Raw genomic sequence first — 27,704 nt, 5'->3', positions numbered from 1 at the left:
CCGGGAACACCGAATCCCCGGGGTCAAAATAGGTCCGCAGGTCCTGGGGGCCGAGCCTAGGTGGGCTGGAAGTGACAGCCACGGGGGCTGCAGGCGCGGAACGCTCGGCGGGGCCCCAGCACTATTTGCATATCCCCAGAGGGGCAGCAAACGTTCGGCTGCAGTCCCGGGCGGAGGTTGCCGGGCAGGGTACCCGGGCGCGCGAACATGCACCCCACCCAGCGGTGCCCAGCCCGCACCAGTTAGCGCCCAACTCGCCAACTCCGGGACTTTAGCAAAGCTCCCGAGGGCGGGGGAGCCGCCGAGAAGCGGGACGCACCATCGCAGCTCGAGAAGGGGGAAGCGCTCTGGCCCGGCACCCTACCGCGCCCAGGCGGGCCGAGACGCTCCGCGAGAGGGCCGAGGCTGGTGGCGCAGAGACTCGGCGACCGACGCGGGGGCTGGCGGCGCGGGGCTGGCGACTCGGCGGGGCCTGGGGGCAGTGGCGGCGGCGACGACCCCCCTGTGGCGGCGGCGCGGTGGCGGCGCCCGGCTCCCCGGCCGGCGAGCGGCGGAAGTGCCGCGGAGTTGGAGCGGGGCCGGCGCCGCGGCCGCTTCTGCTCGCTGAGCTGCTGCCGCCGCCGGGCGGACTGGCGGACGCTCGGAGCTGGGGGCGGCGCGGCGGTGCCGGCGGGGCGCGGCGGGGCTGACCGGCCCCGATGAGGCGGAAGGAGAAGCGGCTCCTGCAGGCGGTGGCGCTGGTGCTGGCGGCCCTGGTCCTCCTGCCCAACGTGGGGCTTTGGGCGCTGTACCGCGAGCGGCAGCCCGACGGCACCCCTGGGGGATCGGGGGCGGCGGTGGCGCCGGCGGCGGGACAGGTGAGTCCCCCTGTTGCTACAGGCCGGGAACACCCCCTTCCCGAATTCACTTTTAGCCTGTGGTTCCTTCCTCCACCTTCTGCTGTCTGCCGCCTCAGAGTCAGCTCCGAGACTGTAAAGCTCTTCCCATTTTCCGGATGGGAAAATTGAGTTCTGTCGGGACTCCTCCAGGGTCCCAAGCCAGTCAGAGACTGAGTCCGAACTAGAACCCAGGACGCTATTTCTCACCACATGTTATCGCCTTCCTTTCTGTCCCCGTCTGGTGTTCCTTGAGGTCTTCCAGCGGATCTCTTTTGAAGGATCCTATCTGCATCCCTGTATCCCAGGATGACTCCTGCCTTGTGCCAATAGGAATGCAGATTCTGGTTCTTCTATTTGGTGTCCAGGTCCTCTCTGCTCCCCTCCTCCCACCCCCCAACAACCCCTGCCTGCTGATCCCAGTGTTCTTTACTCAGGTCAGCCCTTTTCCTGATTTCCCGTCTGCCCAACGAGACATCCAGGCCTTCCGCCTCTCCCCGTTTATTCAACAGTACCCCCGCCCCGCGCCAGCAACTCTAGCCTTTTCCTTTCTCAGATCCTGTGGATTCCTTGCAGAATGTAAAGATCACGCTCTCCTTGAAGCTTCAAGCCCCTGGGGGTGGAAAAGGGGGTAAGCTCCTGGTCCTTGAGGTACCTGCTGCATTTGACCTTATGGGAGTCCAGAGGTGGGGCTCTGGTGGGGAGACCCCCAAAATGTCCCAGAGGCTATTGGTGCCCAGTGTCCTGAGGATGGAACACCAGAAGCCTTCCCTGTCTCTTCTGAACTTGTCTAGTCTGGTTAGTTGTAGTGTTTACTGCAGCCAAAACTGGGATCGGAATGGTTTCTGCCTCCTTTGAACTTACCCATGTATGTTTGTGTGTATGTATGCATGCATGCATTTAGACTAGCAGCTCCCTGATAGCAGAAGCTCTGTCACATCACTCCCACCCTCCCAGGAGGTGCTAGTGAGTGTATTGCTTAGACTGTTTCATATAGTGGAACATTTCAGGCTTTCTTACGGGATTTCTCTGGTCCCATGAGAAGTGGATAATTTGTGTATCAGGGTCAGACTTGACTGATTGTTGGCTGGCCTTGACGAAAGAGGCTGGCTTTTCTGAGATTGATGGTTTTCCTTATTCTTCCCAGTATTAGGCTGCTGTCTAGGCAGTCTGGCATCTGGAGCGCAGAGGGCTCTTTGCTACAGAGCTGACCAATTTGAGCTCCGCCTGTCACTCTGTTAATTGTTGCAAAGCATCCCAGAGGGTCTCATTGATCTTTCTGGTAGAGCTTACTGTTTAGAAACTAAGGTTTCCATCTCTTTCCTAAACCCCTGGTTCACACCCTGACAGCTAGCTTAGACCTCTCTCCCTGATATTCTGTATCTGTGTGGGTTTTCCTTTCATGAAATCTCTTTCCTCTGTTCCTATTCAGTACCAGCATCAGAGTCAGGAGTTCCAGGGTTCTGACCTCAGCTCTACCACTAACTTACTGTGTGTGTCCTTGATCACCTTTCATCTCCTTCTCTGAGCCTTACTTTCTTGATCTGTAAACCATGATTATTGGTCCAGTTCTAACATTCTGTGATACTATCAGTTAATCAATGAGGAATACAGTGGTCACTTCTTTTTTTCTGTCTTGAGTCCGGAGTTCCTTGTAGCATCCCTAGCTGTGGAGGCTCCATACTGGACACAGCCCCAGGTCAAGGGGGAGTGTCCTACCCTAGTGCAAAACTCTCCTTTAGAATAGCTGTAGCCCATTCTAAAATAGCGCTTGACATTCTGCCTCTGCTTGGAGAAAGCCCTCGTATTTCATTTGCTATAGATGCCAAAGACGTCCTGATTTTCATTTCTATAGACCCAGATGTGTAGAGAAGGTCAAGGTTAACTGCCAGTTTGGCCTGAGCTTTCAAAGTAAATTACTCACTTGTGCAAGAGGGTATTGATGGAGTAAGACAGCCTTTTGGGCAGGGAGAGCAGGGAGCAACAGCTGGGTGCTGCTCAGAGCCCCTAACTGAAATGGATAGACAGGCTCATCTGGGAAGATCTAGTTTTTGTTCATTTCTTTTTCTCTGGAATAGCATGAAGAGGAGGAGGAAGAAGTGGTGAAGGGGGTTTGGGGGGTTGGGGGGAATACCAACTGATTATTTTTGCTTTAAAGAAAATCTCTTTGCTTCCTGGAAGCAGTAGAATGGAGCTGTTTCCCCAATGATAAGCACTTGTAGGTGCTACAGGATTCAGCATTCATCTGCTGCCTTTCAAGAACGCCCTGCCAAATTTCCACACAGCCCCTTTTTGTTTCACTCTCTCACAGATGCAGAGCACTGGGCTTGGCCCCCAGTCCCTTGTCTGAATGTCAGCTGGCCTTGAGGAAAGAGGCTGACTTCTTGGAGTGATGGTGTTCCATCCCTCATCCCAGTGTACTGGAACATACACGTAACACGCTAGGCTGCTATCTGGGAAATCTGGCATCTTGAGCATACAGAGCTTTTTCGACAGGGCTGACCAGTTCTGAGCTCAGCCTGTCATTCTTGTAATTGTTGAGAATCATCTTTGAGCATCTTGTTGATCTTTCTGGTAGAAATAACTGCAGAGGCTCTGGAGGGAAGTCTGACAGGACTTTATCCAAATGAAAAATGTGTTCCATATGGGTTTGAAAGAAGATTCTTTGAGAGTAACATATCCACTACTTGAGTAGTCCTCTAACTCCTTGATTTCTCCACTGGATTAAAGAATACAGAGTTTCAAATTAAGAGTGTTTATCATCTGCTAGAATGAAAGTCTACATAACTGTCATGCCAACTCATCCTGGGTGTACCTCTGGAGCTGGGTGGGATAGCTGATTTATAAAGGACACATAATGCTTCCAGGATTTCAGCAGTCATCTGGTCAGACAGTTGGCTTCTTGGGAAGCTGCAAAACCAAGCAAGAAAAGCTGGTCTTGAAGCCATCTTCCTTTTAATGTGTGGGTCCCTCTCATTCCAACCCCCAATCTGTTTAACATCTTGGTTTAATTCAACAGTCTGTTTCATATTCCAGGTTTGGGACAGGTTATTAAAAGCTCAAGTTAGGAAACTGAGTGCAGTCTCTCCTCATTTCTGAGCCATAATCTCTTGTTGAAAAATGGCTTCACTGGATAATAGAATGTGTGGAATAGAAATTGGTGGAATAATGGAATACCAGTGACTTTAATTTTCAAGTATCAGGATTTCTTTCTCATTGTGTTAGAGCTGAACTTTATTCTTAGAGCATCCAGAAATCAACGTTTTTTTCTCTTTTTTCAGTCTTCCTGGTGGCAGAAGCCTTGCCCATCAGAAAGTTAAGTATCATAGAAATGTAGCCTTGGAATGATTTCCTTAATTTTCCACAGAAGGGCTAGTATCCTTTAGCTTGCTAATCACTCCTCTGTCTGCATACCCAGGTGAAATCTGATGCCACTAGGGAAGGGTTGTTGATTTGCCAGAACAAATCCAGCTCCCTACATTCCTTCTCTCATTCTTGGCTTGCTGTCTACCAAGGATTCCAGCTGAGGAAGGCCTGGGAACAGAGACCTGGTTTTTAGTCCTTTTTCCTGCCCTAAACTCACTGCGTGTACTCAGGAAAGAGGTTTAACCTCTCTGAGCCTTGGATTCCTCATCTGCTAAGTGAGGCTTATATTCAGAAGGGAAAAGGCAAAGGCATATTGTAATGATGCTCCCCTCCCATGGCCAAGGCAGACATTACTACTCAATCTTTTTGTTACTAACACCAGACTTGGGCTCAGACTGTTTCTCAGCAGGGCTACTCAAGTAGAGTTAATGACATATGGAAACTCATTAGCAATGTAGGGAATAGATACTCTGTTAGGGCTTTTCCAACTCTTACATCCTGAGGTTCTGTGAGTATGCTTGGAAGCACGTCTGAATAGTGATAGTATATTTAAACAGGCCTCTGTATCTAACTTGTAATGAGGCCACAACTTAAGGGCATGTTCATATTTGAATGTCTTTTCTCAGGCTGTAGTCTAAGGATGTTCAGCCTTTGATCTGTTGGTTCCAGTGACACGGTAACAGATAATGGAATCAGGAATGAAAAGCAAAAGCCCATTTAAAAGATAACCATCTAGCTTGCTAATTGTACCTTGTCCACAGTCAGCTCTTACACAGAGATGGCATCAGGTTCTCTTCACTGAATCAAAAGCACCTTGAGGCAAACCTGGCAGCTACCAGTAAGCCCCATAGCAGCGAAACGCTCCTGACGGTGTTTGCAGCGGTTCCTGTGTTTTACATGTATCTGACCTTCTGCATCCCATATATGTGTCAGAGCTGGTAAGGGAAGGCCTTGAATAAGAGTCTTGTTTCTCCAGAGGTGCTCTGTCCTTATGCACAGTGGAGCGGGGAAAGGAGGTAGCCCATATACACCTGAATTCCCGTGGCAAGAAGTGTATCATGGCCTCCCTGCTGGAAATGTCTTAAGGTAGGAACACATCCTCCTCTAGCACAAAGCACAAGATTTGGCACCTGGAAGACAGGATGTGTTTGCTGAATGACTGAAATGTATCAGAGCAGGCAGGGGGCTTCAGAAGTCATCTAGTTCAATCTCCTCAATTTGTAGGTATGAAAACTGAGGCCGAGAAAAGGGGCAACAAATTAAACAAGTTCCCATAGGGAGGAATGCAGATCAGAATCCGTTCTCCAAGTTCTTGTTCTATTTCACCGTGAGAAATTTTTTCCCTCCATATACTGATATTTGATCCTTCTCTACCATTATTTCTTTCAGGAGCCAAGATTATTACCCCAAATTTTGGAGGCCACTGCTTAGTGAGACCAATTATCTACTAGAACTTATCTATTTTTTTGTAATCTATTTTTGTTCATTTTCTTTCCAACATTTTATAGTGTTTTTTTTTGTTGTTGTTGTTTTGAGATGGAGTTTTGTTCTTGTTGCCCAGGCTGGAGTGCAATAGTGCAATCTTGGCTCACTGCAACCTCCACCTCCCAGGTTCAAGCAATTCTCCTGCCTCAGCCTTCCCAAGTAGCTGGGATTATAGGCATGCACCACCAAGCCTGGCTGATTTTGTATTTTTAGTAGAGATGGGGTTTTTCCATGTGGGTCAGGCTGGTCTCGAACTCCCGACTCAGGCAATCTGCCCACCTCAGCCTCCCAAAGTATTGGGATTATAGGCGTGAGCCACCGCACCCAGCCTCATTTTATAGTTTCAAAAGCAACTAAATGGATTAAAATTTAAGGGGGCAAAGGGACAGGGGTAGAGGAATTAAAGGCTGTGTAGCACATGGCACCATTACTGCTATCCCTGACAGACAGAATCTGAGCCTAAGAACCACCTCAGATTCTCTATCAGTTGCAAGTAACAAAATAAATTAAGCCATGTGAGCTTAAATGAATATATTGGCTCCTGTGACTGTAGTTGGCTTCAGGTATGGTGTGATCTAGAGGTTTGTGGCATTGTCAGGGCTAGGTCTCCTTTCCTTTGGTTTCTGTTGGTTCTGACTTTCTCTGTGTGTTGACTTTGTTCCATTCTGAGGCTCCATGGCAGCAAAAAATAGTAGTAGCTCTTTCAGACCTCAGATCCACACCTAGATCCTAGAGGAGAGGGTCTCTCTCCTCTGGTAGCTTCTACAGAAGAGAGAGAAAACATCTTTTCTATTTATTTATTTGCTTATTTATTTATTTATTTATTTAGAGACGGAGTCTTGCTCTGTCGCCCAGGCTGGAGTGCAGTGGCACGATCTTGGCTCACTGCAAGCTCCACTTCCCGGGTCCACACAGTTCTTCTGCCTCAGCCTCCTGAGCAGCTGGGGACCACAGGCACCCGCCACCACACCCGGCCAATTTTTTGTATTTTTAGTAGAGACGGGATTTCACCGTGTTAGCCAGGATGGTCTCGATCTCCTGACCTCGTGATCCACCTGCTACGGCCTCCCAAAGTGCTGGGATTACAGGCGTGAGCCACCACGCCTGGCGGAGAAAACATCTTTTCTATAAGCTCTAGCAAGATCTCCTTAAGTCTTACTTAAGATCTAATGTGGTCCACTTTGGATCTAATGTGCTGTCTGAACCATTCGCAGAATTCAGGAGGAGAAGCTGTATTGATTGACTTAACCTACCCTGGAGCTAGGAGTGGAGTCAGATTACCCAGATCTAAGAAGAGCAGTTCCCCAGAGAAGACTCTGGGTGCTGCTTTTGGGAAGAAGAGAAAGATATCTAGAGAAGAAGCCCACAAATATCCACTCCAGAGTCCTGCTGACACAGTGTTCCAGGCAGTAGTCACTCCTTGGGGATGAGATTTGGTCCTGGAGGGAAAACCCCTTTGCCACCCTGGATCCATTTTTGGGCACCGAACCTGCAGTCTGGAGGTCTGTGCTCTCATTCCAGCTCTGCCACCCCTGGCTGAGATGATTAGCTGTGTGGGCCTTGGTTTGTTGCTGAGGAAGGCTTGGGTACAAATGGTTGCCAACACACAGTGGAGGGTGGAGATAAAGAGCAGTTGAAAGCTGTCTTTATTAAATCTTACTTACCAGTTCTGCCGCTGCCTTCCTTTCCCCTCACAGACGTCCCAAGAACTGTCTCCCCTGCCCCCATACACACTAAAAGTCAATTCGTTGAAAATTTCTCTCAAGCTGAAAAAGAACTTCTGTCTCTGCAGCTTCCACGTTTTTTTCTGCCTGGCCCTCTTAGCTGGAGGAGGTGGAGTGTTCATACTTTGGAAGCTAGAGGAAGCTAAACAATTCTGCTTGCTGTGGTGGGTGGGTGTGTATTTATGCGTGTGTAGCTTTCTCTCCATGTGTCTCTCTTCTCTCTCTCTCTCTTATCTTTGAATGGTTCCTGTTTGCTGCCCTCTGCTGAGTGTAGATAGGAGAGAAAAGAAAAAAGCAGACCTATTTTTTTTCCTTCCCTTTGGCTTTAAGAGAATGTTGAGCTTCAGATGCTAAATTGTCTTCAGTTTTCTCAGGTGATGAAAGCCACAGCATAAAATGATACTGATCCGAAGAATGATGATGATATGGTTGGTTGATAATGAGGTTGATAATGTTAATAGTAGTAATAGCAGTTACCATTTATTTAGCACTTACTCTGCTAGGTCCTTTACCTGTACATCTGTTAAATATTGTTGTAACCAGGTAGGAAAGGAGGGAAACGAAGCTCGAAAAGAGGCAGGTGTTTGCCCAAGGATGCACAGCCTGTAGTGGTGGAGTTGGCATTTGAACTCTGACCTAGTACTGAGTCCTTAACCACCATACTTCCTTCATATCTGAGCAGGACAAAGGACCTGTCTTCCAGCCCTGCCCCTTAAGCCCTTCCTGCAAGCCCGGACATCTGAGCTGGCGAGAGAGACCATTGCCCTAAGACAGCCTCTTCAGTAGCCGAAGTGGAGCACCTAAGGGCATGTGGTGGTGGTGTGCGCTGGAAGAGAAACCTCTACCTCAGCTTCCTCCTGTCTCCGTTCCTCCTGGTTTGAGGCATGTGGGGTGCATATCGTGCTCTAGCTTTGGAGCTACACTGCCTGATTCAAAACCCGAGGCTTGGGCAAGCTTGGCCTCTATGCCTGGAATTCTTGGTCTGTAAAATGCTAGTAATGTTAACTGTAGCAGAGAGTTCTCCTGAGTGTTCAGTGAGTCACTGTGGGCAAAACCCCAAACACAATGCTTGGTCCAGAACAAGTGCTCGGTAAACTTGGTGATGCTGCTGCCTTTGTGAAGTGCCTGGCCTATGGCAGGGACTCAATTCTCTGTAGCTTCCCTTTGGCGGAGGTAGGGAGAGCTGCATAACATTGTCATTGTCTAGAAGGTGAGCAATTTGAAGATAAGTGGTTGGCCTAACAGCACAGGGTTCAGAAGACGTGGAAGAAGCCAGGTGGGTGCAGTCTCTGATTATTGGGGGTGGGAAGGAAATTGTGCATGCAGAGGCTGCTCTTGGTACCCCTCTCCCTGACACTTTGGAATGCGAAGCAGTTGTTGGGGATGCCTTCTCAACTTCCACCCTGGGAGACAACCCAGACCTTCTGTATCCTTCTAGATTCAGCTCATAGCCTGCTGCCTCCAGGAAGTGTTCTTTGGTCACTCCAGCCCCCAAAGGTCACTCAGGGGTCTTAGTCCCTTGATTTTCTCATCTGCCTACTTAGATCAGAGGCCCTTCCAGGAAGATTTCTAACATCCTTCTTCCCTGCAGCCTTGCACCTAGACCTGACTAACCCCTGGCCAGGGCCGCCTGGGTTAGCATTCTTTCCAACCAGGGCCTGGAGCCATATATATAAATCTGTCATGCGATGCTGTAATTGTTTGTAATCTGTCCAGACTGTCTGCTTCCTAAAGGCAGGAACTAAACTCTCTCGGTCACTCTTGTTTGCCTAAAATATTTGCTGAATGGCTGAGGGGGTGAGTGAGTGAGTGAGTGAATAATATGGTTGGTACTCAGTACCTGCTGGCTGAGTGCTGGAAGCTTAGCTTTAGGAATGGTTCTTCTTGAACTTCAGGATGCTTCACAATCCCTAGGGAGCCTGTGAAGGATGGTGACACCAGGATCTGTGCCCAAGGAGCATGAAGGGGCTGGTTTGGGCTTGGCCAAGGATCACATATTTAACAAATCCTACTGAGGGTCCAACAGCAAACTCCTCTCCACCCACCTAACAGGAGACAGACCTCTCTTTCCCCAGCGACCCTCTCCACTCTCCCCAGGAATGCTTCAGAACCAGCCCTTGAACCTCTGTTCCTGGGGAGTGTGTTTATCTGCAGCTTCCCAAGTTGTCAGTCAGCACCCACAGGGGAGCTCTGTGGTACTTTTAGCAGTGGCACTCTATCTGATGCAGGCAGATCAGGCTCCAGTTCAGGACAGGCATGGGATGTGCACTTTGGAATCCCTGTCCTGTGGGCTGTGAGGATTGGCTGGGACCATAGAGCTTTGTTTTCCTTTAATGCCCACAGTCTGCTTCTCTTCCAGGATGGGTGCTCTGCCTTCCTGCCATGGGCAAGGATGAGGTGCCTCTAAGTGGGTGACAGGCTGAACTAGGGGGTCTCTTGGGAAAGGTTAGTATTGTGGAGACCCTGTAAACCTCTCCCTTGTACTGGAGAGACCAGTAGAGAGAGTGTGGAGTTGGGAACCAATGTGACTTGATCCCCAGGTCCAGCTCTGCCACTTGCCAGCTCTGTTGTGCCTGACCTCTGGGGCTTCCGGCTCCTTCTCCTAAAATGAGCAAAGTCATCACTACTTCCTAGTGTCGTGGTGATGATTAGATTAAATTACATTAAAGTTGTGAGGATCGAGGTGCAGAGAGGTCAGGTAACATATCCAGGGCCACACAGCTAGGAAGTGATGGAAACAGGATTCCAGCCCAGCTGGGATGCTTCCTTCCGCTGTCTGCGCCAGCCACTGACTGGATGGTCTTGGGCGAGTCTGTGGGTCTGCCCCCGCTCACGGGGTCTTGAGGAGGCCTCAGTGGGAGGTTATCACTGAGAGCCCCGTGAGCCTGGTTCTTGGATTTGTTGTTGTTGGCTCCAGAAAGCTCTTTTAGCTGAATACCCAGGCAGCCGTGCCAGGGCAGGGATTATAGCAAGTCCCACGTGCCGCCTGGATGCCGCACTCGGGCAGCCTCCCAAGAGCCCAGTTCGCCGGGGTTGTGTGTGTGTGTGGGGGGGTCTCCCCTGTGAGTTACAAATGTCAGCCTCGTCTGAGAGGAGGGCTGCTGAGCAGAGGGGCCGACAGGGGCTTCTGGAGAGAAGGGGGTTTCTTCGAGGGAACAGGTTGGAAACATCTGGCCGGGGTGTGTGTGTGAAAATTACTTCCTGCTGCTAAAGCACTTTGTATGTTCTCAACTGAAAACTGTTATTTTTTGCATGTTTCCTCCTGAGTATTGATCAGAGTCAGCTGCTGAGAGTTAAAATGTATATGTGTGTGTGTGCCTATTTGTGAAATAACCAGTTTCTAAATTTGGTACCTAACTTCAGTGAAAAGTTACTAATTCTGTTCTTGGAGAGCCAGGGTCTGTCCTTTGGATTTGTGGTTATTTTATTAATAATAAACCTTAATGGCTGTTTCATTCAGAGAGCTTCTTTTATTAATTTCTTTGACCTTTATATATTTTTAATCACCTTACCTGTATACTTTAATGGAGGTTGCAAACTGGTGGCCTGTGGGCCAGATGCAGTCCAGAGTTATGTTTTGTGTGCCTTGAACAGTGCTGGCCCATAGATAGTTTGGTTTCTTTATTTTTAAATGTTCATATGTTACCAGTACCTAAACATGAGAATATTTCCTATTTTAAAACAATTCTATATTAATTTCTGTTTTTTTTTTGTTTGTTTTTGTTTTTTAAATCTAAAAGTCTGGCTGCTGAGTTCAGGTTCAAGTTTTGTAAGAATTTTCTGGATGTGGGAGCGGCTGTCTCCTCTAGACAGATCCTAGCTCTCCAGTTGGCCACCACCCCTGCTGCACTTAGTGGTCTCAAACCTGGGCACTTCACCCTTTCACACAATTGGCCGGGCTGCAGGAGACATTCGACTTTGGGAGCCCTCCTTTATGATATGCAAATTCCCATAGCCTTTTCCCAGTTCCGTCTCATGGTGGAGGCAGGGCGGGGCTTACAGTCCCCACTTCACAGATGCAAAAACTGAGGTTCAAAGAGCGTAAGTGACACTACTAGTCACAAAGCCCATAAGCTGAGGCTAATCCTTCTATCTCTAAGACTAATGTACTTTTCAGAGAAAAAAAAGTAATTACTTGGAAGTATAAGTATATAAACCTTAGGCTCTGACAGACTCACTTATGTTTATATTTAGGTGATTCCCGCTCCGTCTCAGCTCAAGAAACCATTTGTCTTGCTTCTTTCTGTTTCTAGGTATCTGAATTTCAGGTCTACCCTATCTAATAAAGTTGTTTTTTTTTTTTTAATTTTTTTTATTTTTTAAAGCCATGTCAGGGGCTGCTCTAGATTTATTAGAAATGATGTAGGTAGAGGCCGGGCATGGTGACTCATACCTGTAATCCCAGCACTTTGGGAGGCCAAGGTGAGCGGATCACGAGGTCAGGAGTTTGAGACCAGCCTGGCTAACATAGTGAAACCCCATCTCTACTAAAAATACAAAAACTAGCTGGGTGTAGTAGCACACGCCTGTAATCCCAGTTACTCAGGAGGCTGAGGCAGGATAATCATTTGAAACTGGGAGGCGGAGATTGCAGTGAGCTGAGATGGCACCACTGCACTCCAACCTGGGTGACAGAGCAAGACTCCATCTCAAAGAAAAAAAAAAAAAAGAAATGACGTAGTACAGAATCCACCTTGTTTTTTGCCTGTGCTTCCTGGCATGTCAGAAAACCCTAGAATGTATCTTCCTATTATTGGGGAAGTGTTAGGATCCATTAAATGAGAGTGAAGACAGCTTTCCCAGCAGAAATGGTACGTACTCCACTCCCTGGCCTGAGGGGACCTCACAGGCACCCAGGAGGTTTCTAGGAAAGAGAGAAGCTGGATAAGAACAGCTTAGGTCCCCCCAGAGGCAGCTGAACATAGCCACTCATGTCTCTGAGAGTAGGGTTCACTGCCAGGGCAGGAGTGGGGGCCCCTCTGCCTGCCATTTCAAGAACCTTCCCTTGGAAGCTCCAGGTGGCTCCTGGTGCAGCAGTGGGGCATGGAGTGTGGGGCACAGCTCGGTGTGGTGACCAGGAGTTAGCTTTGTCCTTGAGCACTGGCTGCACAGCAGCAATGACGATGACCATTAGTTTATTGAGCTCTTACTGTGTGCCATGCACTGTGCCCATCTCAGTTCATCAGCACTGTAATCCCAGGGGGTGAGTGACCTTACTGTTGTCATTTTACAGATGGGAAAACTGAGGCTCAGGAAACTTAAGTCACTTCCCAGGCCTGTACAAGAAGCAAGTGGTGGGACTCAAATTCGGATTTCTGACTCTCCAACTTGTACTCTTAGCTACCATATTTTATTGACTCCTCTGGGCAAGTCTTTTAACGTCTTTTGGCCTCCATTTCCTCACCTGTACGTGGGAATAATACCTTCTTGGCACACGAGCAGAGTCAGTTTTCCCACCCATAACTCTTCCTGCCACCCTTGCCTCGGGGCGGTTGTCAGACACTGGTGTGGTGTGAGCTGTCTTTCCCGCTAGGGTGGGGCCTCTCTGCTTGTGGGGTTGGGGTCTCCCAGCAGAGTCAGCCTGGGGTGTGCCTCCCTGCTTCTCCCTTTCACAGCCCGGACCCCCCTCGCCTGCTACTCCGTACTCCCCTGGCAGCGAGAGAGGCAGCTGAGGGCTCCCGCCATCCAAGCCCTGCCAGGGAACAATGGGGCACGTTAAGAAGGCTGCCAGGTGCCAAGCCAGAGGTATTAAAGGGACATTTGATTAGTTTTAACTCTAATTGTCAGGCTTTTGCTTTCTTTTGTTCTCTGTAGCAATTAAGCCGCGGGTTGGAGAGGAGGGGGAGGCCCTGGTGTGGGTTTCCTCCCTCTGTGACTTGTATGGGCTCTCTTTGACTTTGGGTGTGAATATGACTCTTTCACCTGTCTCCTATTCTCAGCGCTCTCCCCTCTCTGTCAGTGTGTGTTTCTCTGTCTCTCCTTCGACCTGCCCCCGCCCCCGCAAGCCCCATAGTCTCCATGCTGTGTGTCTCTCTCTTAGCAAATATGATGACAAATGACACTAAAGAAGCCATAAGCCTACCACGGTGGAATCCACAATTTCAGTGAATTGTATCTTTTATCATATCCAGTCTCCCGCTACCTTATCCCTGCCAAATGGTTACCATCTTTGACTTGAACACCCCCAGTGATGGGGAACTCACCCCCTTTAGCTCAACAGAGTCCTAGGTAGTCTGCCGTGCTCAGGGGTGACCTAAGAATTTCTTAAGTACCCTCTACCCATCCCTTCAGGCACCTCTCAAACCTTTTTCTTCCCAGAAAGCCTTCCCGGATCTTTCCAGTTAGAATTAATCTGTCTCTTGGAAATGCCTACACAACTTAATTTGTACAACTGTGGTGACATGAATGTTATAGTGCTATGTATTGTCATTTCCCTAGGTGGAGGAATGTACTGTTGAAGGAGTCTTCCCAGCAGGACATCCCCTTGGATGAGGCTCCAGCTGGGAAGAAGAGATCCCAGAGCTCTCTCTTGTGAGCCTGGGCTTCCTCCTCTTTCAAAAAGTTCCATTCCTAAACTTGGCCATTGTGTTTTATGTGATCTTTTAATCCAGAGAATATTCTAGGTTTTTACAGGCCATATAGTCTCTGCCACAACTACTCAATCTGTCTTTGTAGCATGAGAGTGGCCATAGACACTACATAAACCAATGCAAGTGCTGTGTTCCAATAAAACTTTATTTGCAAAAGCAGTCAGCAAGCTGGATTGCCAGACCATGGTTTGCTGGCCCCTTTCTAGTCTTTTCATGGTCAAAGAGCCCTGGGTTTTGAGGCAGGAGCCTGACTCCTCAGGTAGGAGCCACCTTGAGTTGCTTTATGACCCTAGTTGGATCCCTGACTCAGCAGTGCCTCTGTCCTCTCCTACATAAGCTGTGTTAATTGGGAGGATGAGTTCTAAGGATCCCTCCAGTTTTTGACACTCAGTGAGGACCTGAATTCTCTGCTGGATCTGACTGTATCTCTGAAATGGATTCCAAATCCACCTATTTTCTTCCCGCTTCCCACCAGACCGTCACATCTCACCTGGATTCCTGCCACAGCCTCCTGGCTCCTCTCCCACCTCCACCCCGAAATCATAGTAGATTCTTTATGCACAGCCCAAGTGTACATTTGCAAGGGTAAATCAGAGGTTTCCGCCTTTTTCCTAAAACTCTTCAGTGGCTTCCACTGCTGCGCTGAAACACAGTGCAGACCCCTGTCTCGTCTGGCCCTGCTTACCCTCTGGGGTCACCGTGTCCCCTCCTCTCAGTCACCACACTACAGCCGCATTACCCTTCTTACACATCCAGCGTGGTCCTTCTTCACGACCTTTGCACGTGGTCCTGCCTGGAATACTCTTCCCCAAGATTATGGCAGGACTGGTTCCTCCTCATCTTTTAGCTCTTGGCTCCAAAGTCACCTCCTTAGAGAGGCCTTCTGTGAACATACCATCTGAAGTACCTCTTTCTTACCTACTCTGCAACTTGATCAACTGTGAAATGTCCACATAGCAACTTAGCAGTATCTGGAGTCACCTTGTTTATTTATTTACTTATCTATTTCTCTGCTCTAGTAGATACTAGCACCTCAGTAGATACTAAGATACTACCCTCAGCTGTGAGGGTAGGGGCCTCGTGTGTCTTGTTTACTGCTGTACCTTATAGTGCTGGCATGTTACAGGTGCTCAATGAATATTTGTTGAATTAATGAATGAATGCATGCATACCTGTGTTCCCAGATACCCTACAGATAGGACTCTGACTGCTCCATGTTTCTTCTTGCCATTCCTCCGTGTTTCATTTGGGCACCATTCTGTTCTTGGTGTTGTGGGAAATTGCACACTTTCACCCTAAGGAGCTGTGTTCTCATAGTGGGGGAAGAAACAGACTTCCTTCTCCCCTGTTGAGATCAGAAGGCCTCAAAAGTGTTAGCTCCCTAGGGCAGCAGTCAAAGGATACTGTTTCTCTGAGATCTTTTCATCAGAAGCAGCTCCTGTCCTCAGTCCATGTGGCTTCGTTGGTGGTAACTCTGGATGAGGATCCGTTTGGTTCCCTCCTTCCAGTCTTTAGAATATGAAGCTTGTCTGGGATTATATTTTCCCCCTGGTTCTTAGGAGGAAAATGTAAGGGTGGACCCCTGCTTACTTCTTTTGTGAGGCGCTTCCCTGCCATCTAGAGGGAGCCTCTTAAGGAAGAGGGCTACTGGTCGTGACCCAGGCTTTCCCAAGGACTGCAGCTCCCAGTAAGTGGGTAAATAGGCTCGTGGGTTGAATCATGTCTCTCAAAAAGCTATGGCAAAGTCCTTACTCGCTGTACCTCAGAATATGACCTAATTTGGAAATAGGTTTGTTGCAAATGTAACCAATCAAAATGATGTCATGCTGGAATAGGGTAGGCCCTTAATCCTCTGTGACTGCCTGATATCCTTATAAGAAGAGGAGAAGAGACACAGAGACAGGGAGAGGGAAGAGGGCTGTGAAAAGCTGGAGGCAGAGACTGGAGCGATGCTGCCCTAAGCCAAGGTACACCTGGGGCTACCAGAAGCTGGAAGAGGAGGAAGGAAGCATCTTCCCTAGAGGCTGTGGAGATAGGATAGCCCTGCCAATACCTTGATTTTGAATTTCAAGCCTCCAGAACTGTGACACAATAAATTTCTGTTGTTTGAAGCCACTCACTTTATGGTACTTTGTTATGGTAGCCCTAGGGAACTAATACATGGACCATTTTCCATTTTCTCATCAGATTGTGTTGTGTGTGTGTATGAGTGTGTCTGTATGTTATATTTGAAGGGAGATAGATAAAACACCTTTGCAAAGGCCAGGATAATTGTCTTAATCTCTTCTAGCTACTTACGTTTCTTTGTAATTCATGGAAAAGATCCTCTCTTTCTATGGAGGATTAGCATATTACACTGCACGTATATATTCCTTTAACTAAAGCCACTCTGCTTATTAAGAGATCAACCTCTTTAAAAACACCTGAGCCATTAGCCTTGAATCGCAGTGAATAAACACATGGTAAATACTGCCTTTCACTTAACTGTATTATCTTTTTGTTCTGAGCTCAACAATTTATTTTTGTTCTGGGTCCCCGCTAAATTGATTTGGGGGATTACTATGTGATAGGTACGAGAAACAGCCGCTGCCTTGAGAGAGCTCCTAGTCTAAAAAGGGACGCAGACAAGTTCACAGGGATGCAGCGTGTTAGGCAGAGCATGATGAGTGTTGCAAGAGGAGATCAGCCAGTGCTGTGGGAAGCCGAGGGGAAGAGAACAGCACCCTGGTTGAGGTCAGGAAGGACTTCTGAAAGGTGCTGATTTTGAAGATGGTCCTGAAGAAGGTTAAAGCTTTAGCAAAGTGTACCTGGTAGGATTGGGGTCTCTCAGGTGGCAGGAAGTGGGGAGCCTGTTTCAAGAACAGCGAGTAAGGCAAAGTCACTGAAACTTCACATGTCAGTTAGAAAGTAGCTGGAAAAGTGGGTGAGGACCAGGTCACAGGGTCCCTGATTGCTAGGCCAGGGAGGCTGGCCTGCAGGAGGCAAGGAAGCCATGGATAGTTTTTGAGCAGAGGATGACTTGATCAGGGGTGGGCCTCAGAAAGGCAACTCTGGCAATGCAGGAGCCACAGGAGGCAGGGAGACCAGTTTGGAGGCTGTTGGGGTGGAGAGAGAACGAATCCATTCATTCATCCACTGTGCCTTTCTGTGGCCCAGATGCTTTGCTAGGTTCTGAGGCCACCAAGATGTGTAACGTGCAGCCTTTGAGCTTAAGGAATGCATTGCCACTGTTGCAGACTGTTTTTGCCAGACACAATGTTAAGCACTTTGCATACATTATCATATTTGATTCTCACAGCAACCCAATAACATACTCACTCTATCCCCATTTTATGGATGAAGGCACTAAGTATCAGGGAGATGAATTGTTTCACCCAAGGTCACACAACTGGTCACTGGTGGGGCTGTGACTGGCCTACAGAGTCCTGGGCCTTAACCACTTCTCTGGACTCCACACACTAAACAGGTCAAGTCAGAGTACAATGAGATCTTTCTTCGTAGCTGTAGGTACAGGATTCTATGTGAGCACATAGGAGAGCCAGTGAACTCGGATGGGCAGGATGGGTAAGCAGAAAAGGCTCCCTGAAGGAGGGAATCCTGACCTAAGTCTTTTAAGGGCAGTGGGATGGTTTAGCCAGGCAGAGAAATGGCTGGGCATGGGGTAGGTAGTGAAGGGATTCCAGGCAGAGGGGATAGCACAGTCAGAAGTCCAGAGTTGGGAAAACAGCATAGGGTGTGCAGGGTCTCCTAAGCTCATTATTCCTGGCCCCAGGAGTGGGGCTGGGAGAGGCTAAAACACAGGGAGGGCCAGGTCATGAGCTACACTCCATCCTCCAGTTCCCAGGAGCATGAAGGGTGTTGGGCAGAGAAGTTGAGTGACCAGATTTGCTTTCGTATGGGTCCTGGCGTTCAATAGTTGAAAGAGATCGGGAGGCCATGTTGTCAACCACTGTCAGATGTTTGCAACCAGACCAGATAAGGCAGAGGCACTCCCACGACAGCTCTCCAGGGGCCAGGGCACTCCAGGCACAGGACCTGACCTGGAAGGCTCAGCCTGCTGTGTAGCTGGCATTTAGGTCTGCAGTTCTTCTTCATTCAGTATGTCATTTATGCAGCAGCTTTTGACTGAATACTGCGCATGCCCCAGGCTGGTTCTCTGCTAAGCACTTGACATTCTAAGAGGAAAGGTCATGGTCTCGGCCCTTGAGGACCAGCTGGCCCATTAGACAGATAATTCCAGGGCAGTGGGATGCATGCCATAGGTGGAGTGAGCACAGGCCTGAGAGCACAGTGAAGGATTCATGTTAGCCTTCATTCTGGCTTTCCAGCCGCCACCTCTACCTGCCCCTCCCATTCACCTCAGGCTTATAAAGCCACGGATTTGCCTAGGATTAAATCCCAGCTCTGCTCTTTACTAGCTGTGTGACTTCGAGAAATTTCCTTAATCTTTTATTCTCTCTCTCATTTCTTACATTTTAAAATGGGCCTGATAATAGCACCTACTTCATAGGTTAGTTATCAGGATTAAAGGAATTCACATACACAAAACACTTGGAATAGTGCCTGGCATTTAAAAAGTGGTACCTAGATACCGTTAGGATTACAGATCTGGAATCTCTTAGCCCAAACCCTGTGTATTAGGCACATTTTAGCATTCAGATTATTAGTCAAGATTCAGTCAGGACAGAGAAATCACAAAGTAACTTGAACACAGAAAGTTTAATAAAAAGAATTATTTACTGTGACAGAAGATTAGAGTAATAAAGAATTGGCTAGTAAGAAGTGAAAAGCGCTCTAAAGAATATAAGAATAGCAGATAGAGGAACAGCTCTTTTTTTAAAAATTTTTTTTATTATTATTATACTTTAAGTTCTAGGGTACATGTGCATAACGTGCAGGTTTGTTACGTATGTATACTTGTGCCATGTTGGTGTGCTGCACCCATCAACTCGTCAGCACCCATCAACTCATCATTTACATCAAGTGTAACTCCCAATGCAATCCCTCCCCCCTCACCCCTCCCCATGATAGGCCCCGGAGTGTGATGTTCCCCTTCCCGAGTCCAAGTGATCTCATTGTTCAGTTCCCACCTATGAGTGAGAACATCCGGTGTTTGGTTTTCTGTTCTTACGATAGTTTGCTGAGAATGATGGTTTAGAGGAACAGCTCTTACCCTCATTGTTGAGATAACAGCACCCAAGGAAGAGGCCCCCGTAGGCTGAGATCCTGACTTTGTTGGAGAGGGCAGAGCTATGCTTACTGAGTAGTAGAGAAGTCACTGCAGTGCCACCCCAGCAAAGTTCATGGGAAATCTGCCTGCTAGGGTGCTGGAGGAAGAAACACATGGTGAGGTATCTCATGGAAGACATTCTGCTACAAAAACCACTCAAGGCAGTGGGTGCTGGGAGAAGCTATTGGTTGCCGGATGCCAGTGGTTGCTGCACAATGCAGGAGCGAGGCAGTGGAGAAGCTACACATACTGCAGGAGCTAGACATGGAGAGGTCATGCACGCTGCAGGAGGCAAGTGCCGGAGACATCACCCATGCTGCCTGCCTGCTGAACACACCAGAACCAGGGTGAAAAAAGCCTTTCCTTCTGCAGTGTCTCTCCAGCATCTTCTGCTAACCACTGTTAACATCATGTTAGCTGGCAAGGGAAACACGTTTAAGGGCCCAGAACCATTTTTGCACAGCAGGCAGTGAAGGTGGGTTTGGAGCTGAGAGGCAATAAAATGATGACTGACTGTGTCAGTGAGTTTGGGCTGCTACAACAGAATACCATGGACTGTGTGGCTTCAACAAGAAACATTTATCGCTCACAGTTCTGGAGGTCTGGAAGTCCAAGATCAGGGTACCACCATGGTCAGGTTCTTGCCGAGGGCCCTCTTCCTGGTTTATAGACAGCGACTTTCCTACTGTGTCCTCATGTGGCAGAGAGCAGAAAGAGAGCAAGCACTCATGTCTCTACTTACAAGGGCACTAATCCCATTCACAATGGCTCCACCTTCATGACCTCATTACCTTCCAAAGGCCCCATCTGGTAATACCATCACCTTGGGGGTTAGGACTTCATCATAGGAATTTGGGGGGCATGCAACAGTCAGTCTCTAACACTGGCAGAAGAGTCTTTCTGATTTAGGAATGTTAGTAAAGTGCATATATTATTATGTAATAGCTCTAGTGGGGTTTACAGTGCTCCCCATAATCAAACATATTTTTTTCCTGCAGCAAAAATGTGTTCACAGTAAGAGGATAAATAAAGACTATAAATAGCCTCATGTCTATTCAAGTCAGGCTTTGTCACTAAATGAGTTATTTTTTTAAAGTTATTTTAAAAGCCTGTTTGGACTTTGGAATTGAGGCTAAGGGATGGTTGACCTGCATCATTTTCATTTCCTTTCTCCATGCAGCAGTCAGAGTGATCTTTTGGAAATGTAAATTATGCCACTGGGAAAGCCTAAGTGACTTCCTGTTCCAGGATAAAGACTAAACTCCACCCCTGGCCCCCTCCCCACTCTGCCCTCACCCACCTCTGCCCTCCAAAAACACGCTGACCTCCAACAAGCCATGTGTCCTGCAATAGAGCCTTGCCACATGTTACTCTCACTACATGGAGCACTCTTCTAGTTACCTACCATGCACACAAGCACATGCACGCACACACACATGCATACACACACACACACAGTTTGCTTGGCTAATCCTGCCTCACCCTTCTAATGGCAGCTCAGTATCCCTACTCCAAGAGAACTTTCTGACCCCTTTCTACCCCAGTCTTTGGCCCACTCAGGCATTAAAGCATGTGTCTTAGTTTGTGATTATACAGACTTATAATAAGTGTGATTATTTGATTAACATGTCTCTCTATTAAACTGTAAGTGTTATAGGACAGTGACTGTATCTGTTTCCCTCCACACACACTACTTTATTCCCAGTGCTCTACGTAGTGCCTGGCATGTGACATATTTGATGAGTGAAAAAAGGAATAAACCATCTGGGATTAGATCCTGAACCAGAAAAAAATCAATTAGACATAAAGGACGTTATTGGAACAACTGGCAAAATTTGAATATGAACTGTAGATTAGATAATAGTATTATATCAGTGTGAAGTTTCTTGATTTTGTCGTCTGTATTCTTAGAAAATACACACTGAAGAATTTAGGAATAAAGGGTTATCGTGTCTTCAACTTTCTCACAAATGGCTTAGAAAAAAATTGTAGATATAGGTAGATGGGGGAGAGGGAGAGAGAATGATAAAACAGATGTGGAGAATGGTAACAGCCAATGAGGATAAAGGATATGTAGGATCCTCTGTACCAGTCTTGCATCTTTCCTATTAGTTTGAAATTATTTTACAATAAAAAGTTTTTAAAAACTCAATGAATAAAAATAAATAATTGAGGAAAGGGATGCCAGGAGGAGGAGGACCCCTCAGGTACAAAGGCAAGAGGGCAGGAAAGGGCTTGGTCCCTTTGGGGAACTTGCAGTCTGTGTGGTTGGAGGGTGGCCCTGGGGCTCGGGAGGGAACAGCAGGGGATGGAACCAGAGCCCCCACTGTGGCCTTTCTGGAGGGAGTGCAGTATTGAACTGTTCAGTCAACCTTCATCTACACTTTCCCCTCTCTTTTTCTCTTGGTGATTTTTGAGCAAAAGTCTGATTGCATGAAGCCAGTGTGTCTCAGGTCTTCCATCTGATTTCTCTTTTGTCTTAACAATAGGGAAAATTTCATTCATGTATGCAGGTTACTCCTTCTGCTCTGAAACTGTGACTTTCCTGTTGTCTGCTTGCTGTTAAACTCACCATGCATTTCCCGTTTTGGTTATATAGTGCTGCATAACAAAATGTGGTAGCGTAATACAACAAACATTTGTTATCTTAAAGTTTCTGTGGGTCAGCAGTGTGGGCTTAGCTGGATGGTGGTGGTACAGGGTCTCTCATGAGGTTGCTATCGTGACGTTGGCCAGCCCTGCTGGCATCTGAAGTCTCAACCGGAGCTGGTTAATCTACTTCCAAGATGGCTCACTCCCTTGGCTGCCAGAAGGAGACCGCAGTTCCTCAACGACAAGACCTCTTCATGAGGAAGCTTGAGTGTCCTTGAAGCATGGCAGCTCACTTTCCCCAGAGCACACCATCCAAGAGATAGGGAGAGAGCAAGCAGGAAGCCACAGTCCTTCTAGGACCTAGTCTCCAAAGTTATATATCATCATGGACTTTTTATTCTATTAGAAGTGAGTCATGAAGCTCAGCCTATGTGCAAAAAAAGAATTCAACTCCACTTCTTGGAGGGAGGAATGTGGAAGAAATTGTGGACATTTTAAATCACCATAGTTCCTGAAAGCCTTTTGCTTCTAGAGGGCCAGTGTCTGCCCTCCAGAAGTTTACATCATCTGTTTAGGGAAGTAAGACATGCTCCGAAATTGCTCATAAGAACCAAGATGTCCCATGAGAGATGGCTTGACAGGGTTCTGAGGAAGCAGAAATCAGAATAGATGGTAGCAAAGGAGAGCTCTTGGAAGGAGCTGACACTGCCTTCATGGATGAGCAACTTTCCCCTTGGTTCTTAACCCTGATTATTGATGTTGTCATACAATAGTAATGAATAATAATGATAGCATTTGAACATTTCTACCATGACAGGCATTGCGCCAGGCAGGGCGTGCCTTGTAGCACATCTATGTGTTTAAATAACATCCTTGGAATTGTGCAGTGGGACCATACTGATGCTAAATATTAATACTTCACTTATGTTACTTCATTTCATGCTTTGAACTACCTTGTGGAGTTGCTGTAATCCCCATTTCACATTTTCATCTGATATCTCTGTTTGTCTTAACAACAGAAATTAATTCACAGATTACAAACATAAGCCTTGAAAAAATTAAGTAACTTAAGCACGATGGCACAGCTTATAAGTGGCAGAGTGGTTAAGATCACAGGCTCCAGGCTGGGCACGGTGGCTCATGCCTGCAATCCCAGCACTTTGGGAGGCCGAGGCGGGCGGATCACCAGGTCAGAAGATTGAGATCATCCTGGCTAACATGGTGAAACCCTATCTCTACTAAAAATACAAAAAATTAGCCGGGCGTGGTGGCGGGCGCCTGTAGTCCCAGCTACTCGGGAGGCTGAGGCAGGAGAATGGCGTGAACCCGGGAAGCGGAGCTTGCAGTGAGCGGAGATCGCACTGCTGCTCTCCAACCTGGACGACAGAGTGAGATTCCGTCTCAAAAAAAAAAAAGATCACAGGCTGCAGAGTCAGACCTGTGGGTTTAAATTTCAACGCTTCTACTTTAGAGCTTTGAGCAGGTGACTTTAACCTCTCTGTGCCTCAGTTTCCTAATCTGTAATATGCATATAAAACTAATGTTCTCAGCACAGTGCCTGACATGTGATGAGCATTAGGTGCTATTGCTATGCTATTATTATCAGCTTACAATCAAACACAACTATGCTGTCCTTGAGTTCTTTGCATTGGTTTGTTATACAGAGTTGAGAGAAGCAAGTGGTAACTACAGCTACCACTCTTCATTTGTAGGGATTAAGAATTTGAAAGGAAAAACAACTTCTCCAGGCTGAACATTCCCACAGGTCTTAAATGACAGATTCTGATCATTCCCAGTTTCTCTCTGTTTTATGTCCATGAGGATATCAATGCTTTGAGGGATGCCTGGCCATTCCCCTCTCCGTATGGCACACATAGTGGCTAAGCTGGGTTTCAGGAAGCTGAACTTGAGTTGACATCTTTCTTTGGAAGTGCTTTCCCTCTTGAGGGTCAAGGGACACTGACTTGGATATAAATCAGGATATCACAGGGTATCAGTCAGTCAGGATACAAGTCTATGCTGTGGTTTGTTTTTGTTTTTTTTTTCCTTACTGTGTGGCCCAGGCTGAAGTGCAGGGATCATAGCTCACTGCACCCTCAAACTCTGGGGCTCAAGTGATCTTCCTGCTTCAATATTCCCAGTTGCTGGGACTATAGGCAGGTGCCACCATGCTGGCTAGTTTTTGTACTTTTTGTAGCGACAGGGGATCTTGCTATGTTGCCCAGGCTGGTCTCAAGACTCCTGGCCTCAAGTGATCCTCCTGTCCTGGCCTCCCAAAGTGTTAGGATTGCAGGCATGAACCATGTGCGCAGCCTGTATTGTGTATACTAGAGCCAATTACTAAATCTTTCTGGGCCCCAAGGCTCTCTTTTGGACATAGCAACTTCTCCCCTCCAGAGTTCTCCATCAGAAAGAGGATTGAGAGGGTATGTTATAGAAACTGTTCAACTCTAGTGCAAGGTTTCAGGACTCTTCGTTTCCTTCCAGCCATTTGAGAAATGTGGCTTCTTCAAGCAATTGGAATACTGAAAGGCTTTTCGATGGGAATCACTCCTCCCTAACCACTTCCACCCACACCTTCTTTGCTAAAACGTTTTTCAGAAAAAATCAGTTTTGATCTGAATTCTGAGGACCAAAACAGCCTCCAAAAATCAAGCACAAAAAAAATCAGCCTCCAAAATAAAAAACCAGGTGGTTCTTCTATTGAAAATTCAAACCTGATAACCAACCAGAGGGACTTATCTTTTAGAATTAATCTCTTTTCCATCTTTAATGAATTGACATTTGTCTGCTGTGCCGATTAATTGTGGAATTCAGCCTCATGTTTCATTGTGATCTCAGAAGCAGCGAGCACTCATCACCGGTGGGAATGATAGAGTCTATTTTGGAAAAAAGGAAAAAAAAAAAACCCAAACCTCCTCCCTTTCATTTCCTCACTTTAGGCTAAAATGCTTCCTTTTTTAAACTTAAAAAAGGGACTAATTTTTTTCTTTTCAAAATTGGTTCAGATACACATGAACCTTTTTTTTAAAAAAAAATTATTGCACAACTCAGTATATTCATTACACACCGAGGTTATGAGTAAGTCTTCCCTGAATCATCTTGTGGTACAAAGTGACGGGAGGGGATTCAGTCAGCTACCTGTACAGGAGGCTCATTCTGTTTCTCTCCTCCATTTTCTCATTATGAAACTGTACTTTTCAGAAGACGAAAAGGGGAGAAGATGAGGGAAGAGGAGGAGGAAAAATGTCAGAGGGAAATCTAGAGCTGTCAGCAATTACTGCTCTCCAACTGCCTAACCTCAGAGCAATTACTTAAACTCAGAGCCCCTGCCCCGCTTCTGAAATGGGGATAATAACAGTAGTGGCTATGTTGTAGTGCTGCGGCAATGATTACCTGAGAAAATACCCATGGGAAACATGCTCTGTAAATTCCGTTATACTGTTGTTGGTACTGAGATATGATTGCATATATGTATAACTTGTGTGATTTTTAAAAATTAATTTTAAAAGGGTTGCCTTTATTTTTAGAAACAGAGTTTGAGTTGGAAGGGAATCTTAGGAATCATTCAGTACGACATGTCACCCTGGAGAGGAGTCCTCTCTACAGTTGCCTTCAAAGGTGTTATCTAGGCCAAGCATGGTGGCTCATGCCTGTAATCCCAGCACTCTGGGAGGCCGAGGCAGGCGGATCACAAAGTCAGGACATCCTGGCTAACAGAGTGAAACCCCCTCTCTACTAAAAAACACAAAAAATTAGCCAGGCGTGGTGGCAGGTGCCTGTAGTCCCAGCTACTCGGGAGGCTGAGGCAGCAGAATGGCGTGAACCTAAGAGGCGGAGCTTGCAGTGAGCTGAGATCGCACCACTGCGCTCCAGCCTGGGCGACAGAGCAAGATTCCGTCTCAAAAAAAAAAAAACAAAAAAACAAAAAAACAAAAAAAAACAAAAGGTGTTGTCTAAGTATTGGTTTGAATAGCTCCAGGGATGTGGAGGTCACCACCTCTGTCTTTTCTTCTTTTTCCTAATTATCCCAGCTTTTTAGTTCTTCTAGATCTAAGATATAACAGTGATTTTCCTTATCCCAACGAATGACAGCAAAAGAATACTGTCATGATTAAAAATGAATAAACGTGCCACAGCATGCATTGTGAAGATCTGCCATCTGTATGCATCGCTGCTGCAGGTATGTTAGCCAGTCTCCAAAGTGTTTGAATTACTTGTTCAAGGGGATCTGGTGTTCTCTGTAGCAGAAGCTACTGAGTTATTATGGCTAAGGCTTCAGCCCTGGGGCAGAAGGAGGAGTTGGCAGTGCCCTCTTAGCTCTGAACATCTGCATACCTTTCTGTTTTTTTAGCTGGTGGTTTATCTAGCTTTAGGTATATAAAGATTTATCTGAAAAGGTAGAGTTTGTGTGGCAGCAATTGTTACCTTCTCTTCTTCCCTCTCTCTTTACCCTCTGAAGTGGAGGGAAAACCTGTTTGTTTTCATGCCAGCTTTTGCCACTGATGTTTTCACTGCTTTCTGTTCAAGATGTCATGGTGAGGGAGGAGGCAGAGACTCAGGAGGTCAGGAGTCTTGAAGAGCATCCCAGCCAGCACTTTACAAACTGTATCTGCAAGTCCACAAGGATGCTTCAGTGTTTACACTGTTTCAAATTGTTAGCTCTTTTTAAAGTTGTAATAATAAGAATATTATTTTTAAAAATATTCCTATGTGTTATATACTGCGTTTTTACATGTCGAAGGTCGCCAGCTTATTCTTTTAACATCTGTTTAGTTGAAGATAATCCTGAGATTATAGGGCAGGCTATGTTTTTTTAAAAAAATGTATCTACTTATTCATCAAATGCATCAACTCTCCATTAAATTAAAAGGATTTTTTTTAGCACTGGGCAACTAAAACCAAACAGAAAACTGTATTTTGTAAGATGTAAGCTGCAAGCTGTTGTCTCCAATTCCTGAGTTCAAATTATTTGTGTTGATCAGAATAACCTCATTGTCCTCATTTTTAACTTTACAGCAAATAAATGTTATTAATTTGAAAATTAGAAATTTATAATAATAAAATGTACCTCCAAGTCTTACCAATTGAAAGACTTCACTCACTGAAAACCTATCAGCTTCTCAGACAACATGGAACTGGCATTCCTCAGTTGTTTGGGAATTTCTTCTAGTCCATCATTGTTTATTTATTAAATTGTGTTCCAGGTGGACTATATAACAGGATGGCATTTGCACAAGAAGGCCTACTTACTGGCAACAACCTTTATATTTTCATGTTCACATCTCAGCAATTGCTTTTTACTTGTGAGTAGACCCTGGCAGATTTTTCTCTTATAGATTGTATCAACTTATGAAAAAAAAAAAAATCTCCTCTCCTATCCTCCAGCATGAGAAATTCTTCCCTCTGCCCGACCCCAGGAAGTACTGCTTTAATTATAAGACTGTTGTTACCTTTTACCTCCTGTTCAATTGTTTCCTATGTGCTTAGAGGTTTGTTGAGCAATTTGCCCATAAAAATCACTCCGGCAGCTATTGAAAGCCTAGGATGATAAATTAGATCATCCCTCAACCTCTGAGCTCAGGCAACCCCCACTTCCTTCCTCCTCCTTTCACTAGATCTGTTTTCCACCCTCTCCGTCTGTCTGGCTAGACCTCTCTGACACTACTCCCACCCTTCCCAGTTTTTGTGCACTACAGTGGTTTCTGCCTAAAGCCTTGTTCGCCCTCTGAGAGATGCCCGTGGAGCTCCAAGATCTGTGTGTTCCATGACCCCTGGCAGATCACGCTCCTCTTGTGGAAAATGGGAATGTTACATCTCTCTTCCTGCCTTACAGGGTTTG

At 46.7% G+C, this 27,704-nt stretch overlaps 1 protein-coding gene across 1 annotated transcript in view; it reads left to right on the top strand.

Moving 5' to 3' along the window:
- The first annotated feature begins 564 nt into the window (after positions 1–564).
- Positions 565–27,704, top strand: part of GALNT10 (polypeptide N-acetylgalactosaminyltransferase 10) — a 230,470-nt gene continuing 203,330 nt past the window's right edge. The window contains exon 1 of the mRNA XM_008015086.3: positions 565–857. Coding sequence (XP_008013277.1) covers positions 699–857 — 159 coding nt within the window. The 5' untranslated portion in view covers positions 565–698. The remainder of the gene's footprint in view (positions 858–27,704) is intronic.

This window comes from Chlorocebus sabaeus, chromosome 23, assembly GCF_047675955.1.
Source record: "Chlorocebus sabaeus isolate Y175 chromosome 23, mChlSab1.0.hap1, whole genome shotgun sequence".
NCBI lineage: Eukaryota > Metazoa > Chordata > Mammalia > Primates > Cercopithecidae > Chlorocebus > Chlorocebus sabaeus.
Note: the sequence above shows the minus strand (reverse complement) of the source record. Positions and strands in the feature narration are given on the sequence as shown.